Source organism: Mustela nivalis (genome assembly GCF_964662115.1).
Source record: "Mustela nivalis genome assembly, chromosome: 2".
Lineage (NCBI taxonomy): Eukaryota > Metazoa > Chordata > Mammalia > Carnivora > Mustelidae > Mustela > Mustela nivalis.
The window spans coordinates 47,526,213-47,546,613 of NC_139021.1; the positions used below are offsets into that span (position 1 = coordinate 47,526,213).

General features: G+C 34.7%; 1 protein-coding gene across 1 annotated transcript in view; it reads left to right on the forward strand.

Moving 5' to 3' along the window:
* The window catches only part of CNGB3 (cyclic nucleotide gated channel subunit beta 3), a gene marked incomplete at both ends in the record, with an annotated part of 131,981 nt that overhangs the window by 69,804 nt on the left and 41,776 nt on the right, over window positions 1-20,401 (forward strand). The window contains 7 exons of the mRNA XM_082719964.1: window positions 3,257-3,402; window positions 5,713-5,865; window positions 6,858-7,066; window positions 13,394-13,444; window positions 16,239-16,325; window positions 18,473-18,537; window positions 19,335-19,457. Coding sequence (XP_082576090.1) covers window positions 3,257-3,402; window positions 5,713-5,865; window positions 6,858-7,066; window positions 13,394-13,444; window positions 16,239-16,325; window positions 18,473-18,537; window positions 19,335-19,457 — 834 coding nt within the window. The remainder of the gene's footprint in view (window positions 1-3,256; window positions 3,403-5,712; window positions 5,866-6,857; window positions 7,067-13,393; window positions 13,445-16,238; window positions 16,326-18,472; window positions 18,538-19,334; window positions 19,458-20,401) is intronic.

The following is a 20,401-nucleotide window of genomic DNA, read 5'->3' on the forward strand; positions in this document are numbered from 1 at the left end:
AGCAAGAGCTCCTGCAACCCAAGAACAATTGTCAAATATGTAATTTTTTTGGCCTATATCTCTAATTGAATTTCTTTTTTTTCTAATTGAATTTCAAGAAATGAGGACTACTGTGATATTATTTTTTTATCAGCTCTTTTTTAAAATGAGTGTTCTCTATACTCTTATCAAAAAAATTAAAAGAACAAATGTCATTCTAACTAATTCTTTATTCTTCCATAGATACAAAAACAAATTTTAAAAGCCTCACTCATCTCAACAATAGTTTCAGTAAGATTTTCCTTCTATTTTTCTTTACAAAAATTTATAAATTGTTTGCACATTTATGTAAAATATGGTTCATCAAGGAATTATGAGGAATAATCCTTCAAAAATTACAATTAGTAATATGAATAAAAAATATCAGCTATCACTCAAAAGAAGCATAGTTACATAAGCCATAGCCATTGCTTCTCTCTTCTACCTTCATTTTTTTTTGTCTCACAAAAATACAAGTTTCTTCTTCTTTTTTTGCCTTTTTTCATTCAATTACAAAATTACCTCAAGAAAAAAATACATTCATATCTTCTGTGTATATGTAGGTAAGGGAGAAGATGGACAGGGATTACTCTATATGAGAAGCTGGTGGGGGGAAAGATGAAATAAATTGACATATTAATGCTCAGCTAATACAAAAAGAAAACTATATAGCTGTTGAAAGACAGCTATGCATTTAAAATACAGGCATGCTTTCTAATGTAATTTTCAGCATTTTAATCATGAGGTAGGTTTGCACAGTAAAAACTGGTGTGATTAAATGGCAATTATATGGTCAATTAGGGTTTATCGATGATTCAGGAAAAGGAAAAACATATTTCTTAAATCTTAAGGCTTGAGTTAGACATTTAACAGTTTGAATACCTGACTTTTTAGTTAATGATCCACCAGCTCTCAGCTTCACATCTTATAGATTTTTTTAGTGCACTGAGGCACACCACATAAGGTCAAACAAAAGGTTGGAGGTAGGAGGTTTATTTATTCAATAAAGATTTATTAAAGCCTATCTTGTCCTAGGTCTTGGGGAGTATAAAATAAACACACATAGTTACTGACCTTGAGAACTTCAGTCTATGATGATGCCATCTACATTCATCTCTTCAAACATCCCATATACATTGATGACCACCAAGGTTTTGTCATAAGAACTGGATTTCCAAATATCTCCTCACTAGCACAATCAAGGTCCTATCACACAATCCTACAAATGCTTTGAATTAAATATATACACACAAAAAAGTGATTTTTCAACATTCCTACTACATACAAACATCTCCTTTCTAAATTCCTTTTTATATTAATGTCATCTTCATAAATCTAGACTCTAGTAATAGAAACTTAGAAGTTAGTCTTGATTTCTTATTTGGATTTATCCAAAAGACCCAGAAAGTTCAACTCTTTTCATTTCTGCCTCTAAATTATTTCTTTAGCCCCTCTCCTTTTCCCTTATCAGTTCTAACTTAATCCATTCACCTCTTTCCTTGTTTCCATGCATTTACACTGTTCCTCTTCAACTCTGCCCCTATTGCTACATCTCCAAAAATATCTTCTCATACCCTTCATTTGCTCAATACTCTGCATTGGCTCCCATTATCTTTCAGGTTAATGTCCAAACTCATAAGTAGATCATACAGAAACATCATAACCTGACTCCACTCACCTTTCCATACAGCCACTTCCACCATCCCTGCTACCTGGCTTCCTGCATGTACACATTCTGTTCTAGTCACATCACATCACATTAAACTATGAGCATCCATAGGGTTAGTCTCCATCTAACTCATCTTTTTATTCCAGTATGTAAGGTAAAAACTCAATAACTGCTTGATGGATGAGTAAACTCCTAGGCATGCTAAGAGTTTAAGAAGAAATCAGTAAAATGATATATATGACATTTCTTAATCAGAAAAAAAAATTCCAGTTTTGAAGACCTAATGTCTTCCTACTTTTATATTTTCAAAAATATATCAGATTTTTCTTCCATTGCATCTCAGTCTTCACCATTCTTGAGAACACTTATAAAGCTCTTAGTGTGACATGCTTAAAGACTCTCAATGATGAAGCAGAACTTTTCAAAGAGCATAAATTATACTATAATAAGAAGGGAGGAGAGACACACTAATGGTATGGGAATCTCTACTGGGTAGAGAATGGAGAGTAGTGGAGAGGGGCTCATATTAAAGTCCTCTTTAAATACAACCCACAGATTAACCACTTCCAATGTGAACCCCATGGGTTCCAGTTTAGAAGTGAGCTGGAAAGGGCAGATATGAATGTAAGGAACTAAGAATGGATTAGAACCTATGTGGGCCTGTGTAGACACGGTGTCAGACTTAAGAAGAAAGGTGGAGAGTGAGTTAGAAGTCTGAGGAAAACCTGAGAGGGAACTCAGATCCTTATGAAGTATACCAGTTGGTTCTCACACAGGTGAAATCAAGGTGTCAGCCAGGCCAGGCTGGGCTCTCACCTGCAGGCGCCAAAGAAGAATCCACTTACAAGTTCATTCAAATAATTGGCACAATTCATTTCCTTGTGATTGTAGGACTGAGGTTCTTGTTTTCTTCTTATCAGCTAGCCAGAGATCAATCACTCTCAGCTCCTAGAGACTTCATGTAATCTTATCAGGGGGCTCCTTTGTTCTCCAAATCTAAAAATGGAGAATTTCTCTCAAGTGAAATCTCCCTTATGCTTCAAACTTCTGACTTTCTGCTCTGTCACTAGCTGGAGAAACTCTCTGCTTTTAAAGGGCTTATCTGATTACATCAGGCCCATTTGTATAAACTTCTTACCTTAAAAACTACTGAGCCATATAACACAAACTAATTATGATAGTAAAATCCACCATATTTATTGTCTCCAAAATTATGCAAGATATGTACACCAAGGGGCCATCTTAGAATTCTGCATACCATGCCAGGTGAAGTTTCTTTTCTTTCTTCTAATAATACAATTTAATAGCAGTATCCTAGTTGTCAAGATCTAATATTCTAAAGAATGGACATTACTATTTGTGGATTCTAATCTTTCACTAGCAAATCTGTATTCCATCAGTACTATTTCCATCAAACCTAATTTTTGAATTTTTCTCTTCAGTTGCAGAAAGGAGCAAATAATAACATAGGGTCTGTAACGAGGGTGAAAAAACTTAATCTCTTCCCTGTATATATCTCTGCATGGATCCATCTTTACCACCACTTTTTTCCTCATTTAATCCAAAAAGCAAACCACTTGGAGCCCCTGTTATAAATGAGTATGCTGATGCCCAGCTACACAACTTGGTGAAAAGGATGCGTCAAAGAACAATGCTCTACAAGAAAAAGTTGGCAGAAGGAGATATATCGTCACCTGAAGCCAGCCCCCAAACTGGTAAGGATTGTTACCTCAAAGTACTGGAAAGAAAGAGGTTATGAGGGGACATGTATTTTACAAACATCTTAGTTTGTTGTTCCCCAAGAGCAGACCCTGAGACAATGACTTAGGTGCCAATAGTTTATACTGAGGGTGATCCAGGAAGGTGAAAGCAGACAACAGATGGAGATAAGAGTTAAGACAATGAAAATGTATTAATGAGAGGGCTGCTTCTGTGGGTCCTCAGACTTGATCCAGCTAAAAAACTGGATCACACCTAAAAATTCTCCTGAGAAACCTCCCCACTGTTTCCCACAGTTGGTTCCATCAATTAACATTCCCACCAACAGTGCACAAGGATTCTTCTTTCTCCGCAGCCTTGCCAACACTTGCTATTTCTTGTCTTTTTTGATACTAGCCATTTTGACTGATGTGAGATGGTACCTCATTGTGGTTTTGATTTCTATTTCCCTGATGCTGAGTGATGTGGAGCATCTTTTCATGTGACTATTGACCATCTGTATGTCTTCTTTGGAAAAATTGTCTATTCAAGTCTTCTGTCCATGTTTAAGTGGATTGTTTGGTTTTTAGGTGTTGGTTTGGTTTGGTGTTTTTATGTAAGTTCTTTATGTATTTTGGAGGAAGTGGCCAGGGTACCAGGGTACCATTCCACCAACTCCTATTTTCCATTAGTTAAGGGTTAAGGTTGGGGCATGTTGCTAACTCTCCAGCACTTTAAGCAAGCCATCTGAGAAAAAATGCTGAGGGAGACTGACACAGGTGCTGCTTTGCTCATGGTATACAAGCAAAGCAACAGCAGTATCTGCTATGGCAAGTTTTATTGTAAATATTAATTAAGAATACCCCTGATAGGGGGTCCTGGGTGGTTCAGTCGATTAATGTCATCTGCCTTCAGCTTACGTCATGATCCCAGTGTCCTGGGATCAAGCCCTGCATTGGACTCCCTGCTCAGCAGAGAGTGCTTCTCCCTCTCCCACTCCCCCTGCTTGTAGGCATGTGTGTTCTCTCTCTCTCTCTCTCTCTGTCAAATAAATAAATAAAATCTTTTAAAAAATACCCCTGATTTACAAAGCACTTATAAAAATACAACACTACCTTAATACACAACATAGCAAAGAATATCAACTAATCACATGGCAGACTGGGGAAATTATCAGCCTCCCTAGTAATTGCAGAAATGTTTTTATGAAAAATTAATAAGTACAATAAAGCAGACCACAAAAATATATATTATGGTTATATTTATATATGTATAGATAAAAATAGAAGAAAATGTTGTTGTTTGATAGCAGTTAAGAGTCAGACTGTTAATTATATAAGATGGAGCTGAGGGTTTCCTTATAATTCTGTATAACATAAAAGGGATTTTTAAAATAAACTATGTATTATATAGTATATATATATACACACTATATAGTATATAGTACATTTATATAATAATATATTTGTAATTATATATTATGTATTTTTTTAAAAGAAGAAGCTATAATAAATCAGTCATTATGTTTTGATAAAGATAAGTTAAAAAAATATTTTGAGTTTTATGCATAACTTGAAAGATATGTGTGAGACTAAAGAGGCATGAAATTAAAACCTGTGGCATGATGTACATTTGTAATGATACTTTTCAATGTAAATCTAAAGGATTCTAACTTTATTTATGCTACAAAATATGTAAGAATTAGCTTGTATTTAAAATATCCTAATTTTGGGGTGCCTGGCTGGCTCAGTCAGTATAGTATTACAAATCTTGATCTTGGGGTTGTGAGTTTGAGTGCCAAATTGGGTGTAGAAATTTCTTTCTTTCTTTCTTTCTTTCTTTCTTTTTCCTTTGAGAGAGAGAGAGAGACAGAGAGAGTACACATAAGCAGGAAGAGAGGCAGAGCACTCTTAAGAGATAAGCAGGCCCCCCACTGAGAAGGGAGCCTGACATGCAGCTCAATCCAAAGACCCTGGGATCATGACCTGATGATCAGGATCATGACCAAAGGCAGATGCTTAACCAATTGAACCATCCAAGTGCCCCTAGAGATTACTTTAAATTAATTAATTAATTAAAATATGATATTTGTAACACCTTTGGGATAATTTACTGGGAAGCTTTAAATCTGCTGTTTATTTCCAAATTTCAGTGTTTTTATTACCTGGATATTGTCATTAATGTAGCTATTTTCAAAGTCATAACACGCCTTATCTACCTAAATTGAGAAGGGAACATTCTGAAATGTTCTGACTTTGAGAAATCCAAGCTTTTCTCATTAAGCTAACCTGACCTCTTAAAATGTGTTCTTTTTTTTCCCTATAAAGCAAAGCCCACAGCTATACCATCAACACAAGAAAGCAATGCTAAGCTAAAAGAAGAACACTACTATCAAATACTGTGTTTTAAATTCCAGAAGATGCCTCTGACAGAGTACCTAAAACGAATTAGACTTCCAAGAAGCATAGATTCATACACAGGTACCATCAAAGGGTAGACTATCCCAGTGGGAGTGCTAGATATTACCAAAACCCCTATAACCCAAAGTCACAGATGGCTTCCATTTCTCCCTAGCCCACATCCTGAATCCATCTAGAAAGCAGAATTTAAACTATATTAAATATGCTATGGATTGTTTGGCGCTCTCTGGTGAAGGGAAGAGATAAAATATTCCTGCCTGTTTTTAAAGAGCATGCCAGGATAATGAGGAATAAAGTAAATGTATAATCATCAAAATAGATAAGTGATTGATTGATTGATTGATTGACTAATAAAAATAAATAAATAAAAGGCAGTCCAGGGTCTATGCTGTCCATAATTACTTTTGAAAAGAAAGTACCAAAGCATTCAATGATATGTATACTGACACCCTTCCCCTAAAAAGTCATTATGAAGTGTCTGTCTTCTTTCATGCCTTCATGTTGTTGATTATTCTAACTGAACAAATCCTTTCCTATGGCCTCCCTTGGGCAGAAGAAAGCAATGTGTGAAAGGACATAGACTGCCTTAATGGGCTGATTCTCTGCCTTCTCCAGGTCAGCCATACTCGGCAAGGTGTAGACAAAAAGCCATGGCAAGATGTGGCTTTTTGTCTACCTCCCTGGGTGACCCTGCAGCTTAACTACTGATGCACAAAGTGCCTGCTGCTGCAGTTATCCAAACAGGGCACCTCTGAATTCCCTGGGTCTCTTCTTCCTGGGTCCATGTAGCACAGTTACTTGCAGGGACAGACTCAGAAAGGCCACTTGTCAACAAGAAAGGAATGCCTCTCTCCAAAGTCAGAAGAGCTGTAAGATCACTCAACAAGCCTTGTAAAGCTCAGTGCTTTCTACTGTAGAGTCAGAATTGCACTGAATTTTAATAGACCCTCTTATAACAATTTGCTTAGCTCCAGACAAAAGGGCTCCAATGTTACCAAACTAAGCAAGAGAATTATTTTAATGCTTGCTACATGCCATTTGGATTTTTCTAGATCGACACTATCTCCTGTGGCTTCTGCTCGTCACCATTGCTTATAACTGGAACTGCTGGCTTATACCACTGCGCATCGTCTTTCCATATCAAACACCAGACAACACACACTATTGGTTTATTACAGACATCATATGTGATATCATCTACCTTTGCGATATGCTATTAATCCAGCCCAGACTCCAGTTTATAAAAGGAGGAGACATAATAGTAAGTGTAACTGGGGAAAAGCAGAAACTGACAAATATCAGATTGAACTACAAAAATAAATTTACAACACTATTTAATGTCTGACTGGCTATCTCTGCCTGTATGAGTGTTTAACCACTGGAAACCACCAGTACAGTAATAATGACAACAACAACAACAGAACAACCATTGAGAACTCACTATGTGCAGGGGACCATGAATATCCCTGTGGTTTAGTTTCCTCATCTTAAAAATAGTAATAACAATAGTACCTTCACAGTGTTGATGGAAAGACAAAATGAAGTGATGCCTGGAACTATGTTGAGTGCCTAATGAGTGTATATTAAATGTTAGCTGTCACTGTTATTCCAGTTAATTTCTTTACAATGTCTCATTTAATCCTTTCAGTCACCCTATAATAAAGATATTATTAAGAGGAAGAGGAAACTGAGGCTTGAAGAGTGTAGGTGATATGCTCAAGGCACAAAGCTGAACGGCAGCTGAGGCAGAATTTAAATCCAGATCTTGACTCCAACACCCATGCTCATTCCAACCATACCATGTTGGTTCATTTGGCTAGTTTTTCAGAATTTGATAATATGTGAGGATAGAAAGATAAAACCAGGTCTATAATGTCAAAACCATATGCATATTTTACCTAAATAATGTTTAAAAATGTATAAATTATGTATGCAAAAAGAAGTGATTTAATAAATATTTCTCTAGGAAGCACACCTCAAGTAGTCTGAATAGAATAAGGCAGGTATTATAACACTCATTTTTATCACTCAGCGTCCTCAGGAGACAACCTGGTGTTGTGAGAAATCACTAGGCTATAAGATTTCTAGGACACAGACTCAGCATAATCAGCATAATCAGCACTGAGCACAATACCTGTACATAGTGCAGAAAACAAGTCTTAGATCTTGATACTTTGGGGAAACCTAACTTAAAAAGAAAAGAAAAGCTGTCAGTCACGAACCTTTTAATCAGTGTAGGTTCACTGCACTGTCCAATATAGTGGCCACTAAAGAGATGTGTCTATTCAAATTTAATTTTAATTAAGATTAAATAACATTAAAAATTCATTTCTCAGCCACACTATCAATTCAATATTTCCAGTGTCCAATAATCATGTTTGGGTAAAGACTACCATATCAGAGAGCACAGGATATTTTCACCATTGCAAAGTGTGCTATTAGAGAGTGCTTTAACAATGACCCATCAAGATCCTCACTGAGACAGCCAGACCATAAGTAGGAAGCCACACACCCTGCAGACAGTTGCATATCTCAAGCACATAAAACACACCTGTGGTTTTTGGGGTTGTTATAATTAATATGGTATCTGCTGGCATCTCTTCTATTCACGCTTCCACTTTCCATGTTTATCACATTCTACTTCTCACCATCAAATGCACTGACCTACCTCAGAAACTACCATTCTTACCCTTAGGAGAAATTATTTTCTCCTAGATTTATTCTCAGTGTTGAGTGAATTTCATAAGCAGTCCAGTCAACCTAATAGAAAAATATGTTTTCACAAGCACATATCCAAATCTCAAAGCCTCTACTCCTCAGCCCCTTCCCCAGCTAACTAGAAGGATACTTCTTTTCCAACTGATGTCCACTGGAATATCCTCTTCACAATCTCAGTGGTAACTGCACAGAACAGACCCTCCAATGGCTCTGTCACAGTAGGAAGAGAAGACTGAGGGAATACATGGCTCCTTGGGTTCATACATGTTCTTGAAAAATAAAGATGGGTTCTTTAATCTCCTGAATATTTTCTTTTGAGTCTACAGACAGTGTTAAATTATTATAAAGCTGAAAGGAGAAGATTTGGTTATTGTTTTCTTTTAGAAAAAAAAATTCCTGAAGAAATCCTGCTATTATTTGAAATCTTTCCTAGAAAGAAATTCTAAAGTCAAGAGCTATAGCTGTAGCAAGAATCTATTCAAAATAGTCCTTATGTGGACTTCAGAGCACTAGTCAGCTCACCAGTACTATCCCCAGAGCTCACTGGCAACTTGATAAATGATGATGGTGGTGTACAAATAAGAAGTAAACAACACACCAAAAAAGAGTGCTAATTTCAACCTCCATTAGATGCACAAGGGGGGAGAAAATCAATGTTTGACAAATGGAAAATGACAAAATCAGTAAGGGGAGACTTATTTTCAATTTTCTAAGAGGCCCTTTACACACAATGGAGTGTTAAAAACAAGAAAAATAACCAATAAAAACACACTCAATGGGCTCTATTTAAAATGCATTATCACAAACTACAAATACAGAGCAGGAACTAATTGCTTTGTTTGTTCAAAAGAAATCTAATGGTTTCTTTAATTCAGAATAGGTGGTATTAGCCTTTGAAACTTGATTACATTTTGGTAAGAAGACTATGCAAGTCAAGTACCCAAACTGAACATCTGACTAAATTAAGCTATCTATGCTACTTTTGGTACACTGCCAAATTATTCATTCACTCATTCACTCATTCATTCATTCATTCATTCAACAAACATTTATTAAATATCTTCAGTTGCCAGGCATTTCAGGGTTGGAAGATGGAAATATTAATTCCCCCAAGGCCTTGGAAAACAGATAAGTAACAAAAGTGCAAAAGGCCACAAAAGAGGAAATTCGGAGGGTTTACAAGTTTTGCACAGTGTTCATTTGCAATATCCTTTTTCTGAAAACGGTACTACACAAATAGAAGAATTTTGTATCAAAGACCAACAAAAGAGACTCTTATCTGTAATTTCCTTCATAGACAGCAGAAATAAAGCTGAAAATGATAATGAGGATTAGAGATGTGAGAATCATACCCACAACACTGCTAAACCTACCCATCACGATTCATGGAAATGCTCAGTGCTGCCTAGTGACAATGTCAATCAGACCTGATGTTGTAGTCAACCATTTTTGGCACTTAGTCTTCTCAGTTACTGTTTAGAAATTGACCTGAAGAAAATTAACCACTTCCTTCTCTGTGCTCTGTACATTTTATTCATACTTCTATTATTTAATTGTTAAATAACAATGAGGCTAATTATGATGTAGTAGAAACAAACGGACCAGGGTCAAATTCCGCCCCTGCAATTTACTAATAACATTACTTGAAGAAAACAAATGTAACCTTTCATTAAGTACTATCTTTTCATCCATAAAATGGGAATTATAGTGCTCACCTCATAAACCTATTATGAAGATTAAATAAGACAATGTGTAGACCTAGGCCAGAATCTGGAATCTAGAAAATGTACAGTAAGTTGTTAAATGAATCAAATGAATGAATATCCATACATTTAACTTCCCATAATGTCTCCGATTTGTATCTATAGTTCTCTTTCTTTCCTGATAGTAACTTTCTTGAGTGTAAGGACAGTATCCAATTCATTTCCCTCCTATCTTAGGAACTCAGAGAGTATATTCAAGAAATGTTTGAAGGAGAGGATAAATGGCAATTTTGGTTCAAGAATCTTCTCTCCTTGAATAATTATTTAACCTGCATTATAGTTGTTTCAGATGATGTTATTATTTTTGAAACACATCCATTTGTTCTACATGAAATTATGGCATTTCTATGAATTATTTATCAGAAGGTATAAATATAATAGTACCTGTGTAAAGCTTCTTCAAAAACTATCTTTTGGAGGAAGACTTAGGTGCAGTCAGCATATCCTTTCTAAAGTAAGCCTCTCCTGAAGAAATGTTGCTTGCATAATGATAAGGCTTAAAAAGAGAAAGAGAATTAAATGGGTAACATTGTTTAAGTAAGTGCCTAATTGTTACCAGTAAACATGCTGGTCGTCATAAAACTAACGACCCCAAATTTAACGATGCCAAATTTATTTAGTGCTCCAAAGAAGAGATATTTTAGAATCACTAGATCTCATTTTTATCTAATCAAAAAAGTTTTCATTTCATTTACATTTATTCAATCATAGATTCATAGACAAGCCTGAAATTAAAGGGATAAAAGTGCTAAAAACATTCTTCCAGGGTTGGAGGAGAGGGCGGTATTTTAACTTTGTAGCACTTGAAATGTTTCTGCCAGTCCCAGATAAGCTTTGAACTGATTCTACTGAGCTAACTGGTTTTACTCAAGCTTGGTACATGATTCAACTTAAACTTCTATCTATGTCTACCGTGGTTCAGTAAGCCATTGAGTTTCACAGTAAAAATCATTAGAAGAGCATGTCTTATATATCTACTAATATATTTCTGTAAGATTTAGTATATATGTATGGGTAAAAATTACAATCAAAATAGGGTGTGGGGAGCAGGAATTAGGGAGCTGGCTAATCAGTAGTTAATACTGCTCAGCAGAAGTTTAAAACTTCTGAACTTGGATAGTCTGGATGGTAATTATTAAAAGACACTACTTCCAGATATCCAGTTTCTAATACTTTGGCCAACTCATTAATAGCACAAAGACTGTTCCTCCCTACCTATAACCAAAATCTAAGAAGCAAATCCAATATTAGCATTAATTCTTTTAGGTCTGAATGGTAACAAATGCCTCTTAATCTATCACCTATCACATATTTATTGGGCACCTACTACGTGTTAGACATTGCTTGCATTAGAAACTGGAAAAACAAGACAAAGATAAGGACCTCACCCTCAAGTAATTCGGCACATGAAAGACAGACAAAAGAAAAATGGTTGGGTTTGTAATGGGAGTCATGACAATGATAAGCCCTAAGGGTTATGAGGCACACAGAAAACCATGTGAAGGAGAGGACACCTGGTCCAGATCTTAATGAATGAACTTCAGTTATCTGCACACCTCCACCCCCCACTAAAAGGGAACAAAACATATGTTCTAAGCTCTGAAAACAGCATAGGAAAGTCATGAAAGTGAGAAACTCTGATGCTGAATAAAGTGGATGTGGGATGCTGTAGGAGGCGAGTGAGACAGAGAAAGTAGAGCCTTTGTAGACCATGAAAGGGAGCTTGTATTTTTTTTTTAAAGTCATGTGGAATCAGAGGATTTCACATAAATGTTGAAATAAACATTTTATAAAATTTAATAAAATTTTACATAAAATGTTAAGTAATCTGATTGAGCATGATCATCTAGCTACCATTATAGAATGGACCAAGGGGAACAAATCTTAGGGCAAAAAGACCCATGCCAAAAGGATAGAATGGACATGAGGAAATTGTACTATATGCTGGATAATTGAACATAATAATAAAAAATAATAATAATAAAATTGTGGGAAGGAGAATCAGTAGAATTGTTGCTGGATGGGTGAGGGGGCCTGAGGGAGAATGTGTGGGCTGGGATGACTGACCAGGATAGATGAGGATGCTCATAGGATTACCCAAGAACAGGAAGGGTTGGAGGTGGGAAGATAGTTAGGCTAGTGGGGAGCGGAGAATGATGATGAATTCACGTTTGGTGTAAATTCAATCTGATATAAGCAGCACTGCTAAGTGAAGATAAAAGGCAGTTGCTTGTCCAGGTCAACAGCTCCAGATTAGGTGGCAGTAGATACTTGTAACCATATAAGTGGATGAAATTTTCTAGGAAGCAAGTATAAAAAGGAAGAGAGCTGAGTCCTGGGGAATGTTGACATTTAAATGGCTATCCCTAGCATCAAAAAAAAAAGGACACCAAAAAGTTAGAACTGAAGAATTAAACCAAAAATGGCGTTTCAGAGTCTTTAGAAAGAAAGAGGTTCAGGAACAAATATCCCACCAAATATCAAATGCTTTAAAAAGTTTTATTTCTCTTTTTGTTCCTTTATCTATTCATCTATTCAATAAGTATTTATTGGTTTCCTAATATATTCTAGCCACTAGCTATGTACAGTTGCTAAACAAAGTCAACCCCATCCTGAGATAGATTACCATATAATGGAATTAACTGATTTTAAATAAATGAGCCAATTAATACATGTGTGATTTCAAAAGATGGTAAATGCCATAAAAGAATGCTAAGTACTATGGAGGATTTCTTGGGCATGAGCATGAGGAAGATGTTAGTGCCTGACTTCTTATTGACAGTCTTAATGGAATAAGAGAAATGAGCAAAGGTCAAATTGCCACTAATTTGCCATGGGTTGAGGAATAAATATGGTGGAAAGATGCAGAATAAAGCAATGCAGACAACTTTCTTAAGAAGCTTGAGTATGACAAACGATCAATAACAAAAAGAAAACAAATGACAAGGGAGATTTTATTCTATTTAAAGAGATGAGAGATAGAGCATATTTATTGGCTGAAGTTACAGGAACCAGTTGAGAGAAATAAGTATACATATTTATTAAAGTGAGAAAATAATTGATGAAACTGAGTATAATTAATATAAAATATAAATATAAAATTTCAGGTGGATTCAAATGAGTTAAAGAGACACTACAGGAGTTCTACAAAGTTTCAGGTAGGTGACTTACTGTTTCAGAATTGTTCAAATAATCCATTACCATTTTGATTGTAAGTCCCATTTATAAATTTCTTTTTTTAAAAATGTCCTTCATAGCCTTTGTAACAAAGTTTATACAGATGAAGTTCTAGGCAAAGGCAAGCCTAAAGTTTTTGCTTCTCAATAATTACTATGATAGACTTCCATGAATGTGCAAGTGTGAAATTTAACATTCGGATCTTTATCAACCACAAAATGTTAGCGGTCACATTTAAATTCTGATGAATACGTCAATAAAGGAGTATGGAGTATACTTTGTCTTGTCCATACAGAATGCTATCCTCCAATTCATGTACCATGATGATGCAAAAGTCTATCTAATTTTTTCTAGTCTTATTTCTTTCTTGTTCATATAAACAAAATTTAAGAAAGAAGAAGCAATTATGTCAATAACATGAAACCTTTCTTTCCTCAAATAACAGTATAATTGTATGGTTTTTTCACTCATAATTATTTATACCCAAGTACTTTGTTATTTTTTATTTGTTCCTCCTAACTATGAGAAACAGACAAAGGTTTAGGAGTTATCCAAAGTTACCCAATATGTATAAGTAAACTGCAACCTCCCATTTCAAGAAAAAACACTTTTGTGGCCTCAGATTTTGTATAACAATACACAGCTGGGGTTAGGTGCCAAATTGTCCCCATTGGTGATCTGTGGTGATTAAAATCTCTTTAAATTTGTTTTTATCTGCACCTAATTTTCTTTGTAAAAAAAATTGCCACATACTCAGACATATTCATAATCTACACTACTTTGATGAACTCCACAAGAGGATGACTATTCTGAAGTGTCACAAAACTTATTACAAGTTCTTAATCATTTTCTTGAATTTGAATAAGTGAAAATTAACTCATATATTTAATTTGGATGTATAAATGTAAAATTTTACATTTAATTGTGGTCAATCCTTTTGAATTCCCTTAAAACATCCTGCTTCTCTAGAGCATTGTATTAGAGCTATTTTTGTGTTTCATTATTCCACTATTAGATTGTGTAGACAGAAACATTTTACTCATTTCAACCTCAACATGTTTTGCAAAGTGCCTTGTACAAAGTTCAGTATTGGTCAGTTCTTACTCAATTCAACTTTCTACAATTCTATGAGAAATAAATCATCTTTAACAAGTTACATATTAATGTGTTAATATCAAATATGAGTAATGACTGCATAGATAATTCCAGTGGGCATTTGAGCAATTGGATACACAACAAGTAAAAAGACAATTCTGACACATTAGTTCTAATAAATATTTTTCAAAAATTTTAAAAATATTGTTATGATTTGAGCCAGAAAACATGGGTACTGCCGTAGCTCTAGACAAGTCAACAGTTCAATGCTCCTGCTTTCTTGCTTATAAGACATTATTTTAGTAACTGCTTTGTATACCTCTTAACTTGTTACAAATTCAATATCTGTAAGGTAAAATTAATGAGGTTTCAGGATATGATATAATTTATAAACCAATATTTTCAGTAAGGATTTTTTTATAATAGCCAATGCGGTTAATTCAAACTGAAAGTTTTATTTCTTTTCAATAGCATGAAGCTATTGCAAAATTCTGATATGTAATTAATTACCTCAACCTTCCCTTTTAATATGTATGGACTTACAGAAAGCTCTTAGCTGTTCGTATATGTCTTAAATACATTAAATGCTTTTAAAATGTACTCTGTTTCAAAACCATGGTTTCAAAACCAAGTAAAAATGAACGAAAATGAATAAATCAATGAAAATGAATTATTATCTTACATAGAAGAATTTCTTACTGTCATCACTACAATCAAGAGGTGATGTTGCCTTTTCACAACTACCCAGGTAACAGAAAACCAGAATAAAAGTTTAAAGTTTAAATGACAAAGTTTAAAATGCTTTTTTAGTTATAATAGTACTTTCAAAAGCTTCTTCTCTTGGAGTTACTGATTAATTGTAAATGGGACTGACCTTCCCTCTGTCTTACGCTGCACACTACCTAATAGGTAGATTTCATAGCAGTTTATTGTTAGCAGTATCGTCCCAAATGGAGAACAATAGAAAGAACTGAGGCATCTGGATGAACCACGAACAATATAATCAGCCCTGAATACAGGAGAATAGGCTGAAACATAAAATATATACAACTGCAGGGTGCCTGGGTGGCTCCGTGGGTTATGCACTTAAATCTGCCTTCCACTTGGTCATGATCCTGGGGTCCTGTGATCCAGCCCCACATCGAGCTGCCTGCTCAGCTGGGAACCTGCTTCTCCCTCTCCCTCTACCTGCCACTAGCCCTACTTGTGTGCATTGTCTCTGTCTTTTGTCAAATCAATAAATAAAATCTTTAAAATATATATATACAACTGCAGTTAATATGCAGTGATCTCAAATAATATCAAGAGTAGACTTGACTTTCAGCCCAAGTCCCATGTTTAAAACACCATTAAAATGTATTTTAACATTAGTAGCCATGCCATCTCTGAAGTGTGTGTGACACTCAACAAAAATTGCAGAAAATGCAGTGTCTAAAGAGAGCTCAGATGCATGGAGGTAGAAATGAAATACATTGGAAATAGTCTACAAAACAGTTTTCTTATTTTCATGGTACAAATATACCTTTCAGGGGCACCAGGCATATTACTGAAGGCAATTTTATATTAAACAAAAAATAATTCATGGTGACTGGTCAGCTTATATATACATTGATATAAATCAATCCATGTCTAAAAAAAGCACATAAACACAATATGATTGTGAATGTGTTTTTCCAACAGCTGGATGTTGTATCAGTAATGCCATTTGATGTTTTCTACCTGTTCTTCGGGTTTAATCCAGTATTTAGGACAAATAGGATATTAAAGGTAAGATAACTATATTTAACTTTCTTTTATAGTAATGGAAATCTTGAAATGTTTTTAAATGTCTGAAAAGTATAATATTTTTAATTTTTCCCAAACTGTCCATTTTTCTGCCCTCATCAATACTATGAATTTTTTTAAAAAGGCAAAACATCATTGTTTCTACTGATGGAAGTTGCTCTTGATTGTTTTATTCTATATCTCACAATAGGTATTTTTATAATCTATGATAGGAATGCCTTTATATTTCTAAATGCAACTATAATAAGAAAATGAGTCTTTTATAATCTTACATAATAATCTTTCATAATTGTATTCTTTCCCATTTGTCCTTTTTCAAAGGAATGCCTGGAACACAGGCAGTAAAACGAGAGATTAGGTTACTTCTAAGTTATCTTACTCGTCTAAAATCCCATAATTCTAAAAAAAAAAAAAAAAGCTGCAAACACTTTTAGTAACAAAATTATTTACATATTTGGATACAACTCAAATATCCACCAAGAGAAAACTACTTAAACAAACTGCAGGATGTCTATATAATAGATGACTTTGTAACACAAGAAGTTAATAAATAAAAAGGACTGTTTTATATTCATTTATACAGGAAGAACTCTAAGATAAATTGCTAATTAAACAAAGCTAGTTACAGATAGTTTATAGAACAATACTAATTTCCATATAACACAAACAGAAAAATATTCCATTTATTTGTATTTACATAAACAATGGAAAATTATCAAAAATGTTTAATAAAAATGGTTAACTGAGGTGGGGATGGGTGACAAGAGAGAAAATCAGAATGAATAGGGGCAGGAGTGGGAGCAAGTCTTTTTTTTTTTTTTTTTTTTTTTTTTTGACAGAATGAGATCACAAGTAGGAAGAGAGGTAGGCAGAGAGAGAGAGAGGAAGAAGCAAGCTCCCCGCAGAGCAGAGACTCTGATGCGGGGCTCGATCCCAGAACCCTGGGATCATGACCTGAGCCAAAGGCAGAGGCTTTAACCCGCTGAGCTACCGAGCAGCCCTGGGAGCAACTCTTTTAAAGGCATATATTTCCTGTTTTTGAATTATGTGAAGGCGTTACCTATTCAAAAAGATTCTAAGATGGAAACATTTTCTAACTCATAGCTTCATCAGGCAGCTCAAATGAGGAGAGTGAGGAGGTAAAATTTCACGTAAATCTTTAACAATAGCAACAATAGCATATATCCAAAGACAACCTTCATAAAAGGAACACCAAAGATTTTATAAAATTTTGGTGGTTATCTCTCTCACACATTGGGAAGACACAACACAACCTGGGGACACAGTGAAACCTGACAACAGCAAAAATAGCAGCAACCAAAAAGAAGCAGCAAATGCTCTTTGTTGGATATATACTTGGGGTTGCATACTTTGTTAAACTTAATATTCATAATTTTATTTATTCCTACAAACAAATTCATTTTAGAGATGAGGAAAATGAGGACAGGATGGAAAATGTACATTTTATCACATATTTTTCTGACTCCAAATTCTTCACTGTAATCAGATTGGCAAATAAACCTCAAGCTGAAGGGGCTTTCCTTCCATGCCCAAGCCCTTAAGAGAAATAGCAACTCTGAATTAGATGCATATATACTCATTGTATCTTTTTGAACAATGTCAAAAACAGCTAACTAATACTAATATTACCAGACTTTAAATTTTATTGAAATAAATACACATATAATGGAACTTGCTTAAAAATAAAACTAGTGTTGAGCAACAGGACTTAACACGTATTTATAACTTCAATGGATTATATTATACTTTTCCTATTTTGTTTATGTCTTGAGTGTAGTACGATATTAATTATTGTAAAATAGGGCTCTACTAGATGCTTTAAAAAGAAAAAGGGAAGAAATGTTTTTAGGCTTGCTTTTCAATAAGCATTACAAACAAGACTATAACCAGAGAGTCAAAATAAAATACAGCAAGAAACCCTGGGAGATTGGCAGCGTTCTAAAAGGTAGGGGCCAAAGGAAAATACAACTAAACAGACCCTAGTTTGTTTGTTTTAGAGACTTGTGAATGGAATTATTTTCAGTAACAAAGTTTATTTTACATAGTTTTATTTAAATAGATGTATTTAAAACTAACACACTTTTGGATTTCTTTTGTTTTCTACATAGTACACTTCATTTTTTGAGTTTAATCATCACCTAGAGTCTATAATGGACAAAGCATATATCTACAGGTAAAGTAAACTCAGTATACTTCTGGGGGTGGCAGAGAAAATAATGTGCAATAGTTTAGCCAGAATTTGAGAAGAATATGATCTCCCTGCCAAAGAAAACAGAAATTAATAAATAAAATTAATTAATTGAAATAAATAAAAATAAATTTTAAAAATTCTGCAATTGCGGAATTTGGGCTATATAAAATAAAGGGTTATGTTCTAAAACAGACTTGAATATTTTGAAATGAGATAAAAGCATGAAAATCCTATTAGATTTTAGAAGAATACAGAACTAAAAATAGAATGTATTACCTGTTCCAGTCAGAACAAGTACAGATAAGCGTCCTCCTTCACAAGTTGACTTTGCATCTCATGACAATTCATTCTAATCTGAATTTCATTCATTTGCTCTCCTGAAGTTCACTTGCACAGAGACTTCTAGTCACTATTAATGGTAGCATAAAGTCCCATGAGCTTTTCAGAGATACCCAGTTAAATCAGTCTAGCGTATTTTATGAGACTCAAAGTGGAGAGGTGACCCCTGAGGCATGTCTTTCAGGGGGTTGATTCATACCATCTGTGAAAAGAGAGGAAGTTTTTTTTTTTTTTTTTACGCTCTGTCAGTCTCAGTCAAGACACTGCAGTTAGAAAACATGCAATGGCACCATCATTTTATACTGTACTAATGAGAGTTAACAGTTCACAAATTTAAAGCAAGGAGATTCCGTGGAGACTTTAAGGAAAAGAAAATGTTAAAATAGGCTGTATTCCAGGAACAACATGAGCCCTTACTTTGCATTTATTCTCCTTGGCAGAGTCATTCGAACAACTGGATACTTGCTGTTTACTCTGCACATTAATGCCTGTATTTATTACTGGGCTTCTGACTATGAAGGAATTGGAACTACTAATTGGGTGTATAATGGTGAAGGAAATAAGTAAGTTTTAATTTGAAGGAAATAATTTTATGGATTTTTCTTTTCTATTTCAGTGTATGTGTTTTCCTAAACCAGTGTTTTTGGGAAACTATAAATCACAACCCATTAATGATTGTGAAAAGTTTTTAGATCAATTTACTTTTAAGTAAATTGATTTACTTTTAAGTAAAAAGTAAATTGAGTAAAAAGTTTTTAGATCAATTTACTTTTAAGTGAAAGAGAGTAAAGTAGAAGAGAATAGAATAGAAATTATCAGTCTGTCATACCTAATAGATGTGTGTGTGTATGTTTGTGCGTGTGTGTATCCTGGATTGACCTGAGAAATGCATGGATTATGCATACCTGGATTATGATCAAAAAAGTTTGAAAGCCTCCGCTTTAGACAACTGAGGGGTAAGGTACCTTTTTTTTTTTTTTTTAAGATTTTATTTATCTATTTGACAGACAGATTACAAGTAGGCAGAGAGGCAGGCAGAGAGAGAGGAGGAAGCAGGCTCCCCATGTAGCTGAGAGCCCAATGCGGGGCTTGATCTCAGGACCCTGGGATCATGACGTAAGCTGAAGGCAGAGGCTTTAAACCACTGAGCCACCCAGGCGCCCTGGTAAGGTAACTTTTAACAACTTCAATGCTGATTGTTAGTAATGAACAATGTTAATTATTTGGAGGGCAGGTGCAGTAGCTAATTAGTTTACCACTGAAGGGTTTTATGGGTTTATGAGTCAGCTATAACCACTAACTCAATTAAACACTTACAGAGTAACAAGGATCATAAATTAAACTTGACAATTAGATATGCAAGTATCACAGGAATAAAAGAAATTATTTGAAAATCTTAGGGCAGTAGAATTATGATTCAATAGTAACAGCTGGGTTATTTAATAGTGAGATTTCCTTTTGGTAGATACAGGGGTCTGGCATAAAATTAACTCTCCTAAATTTATGC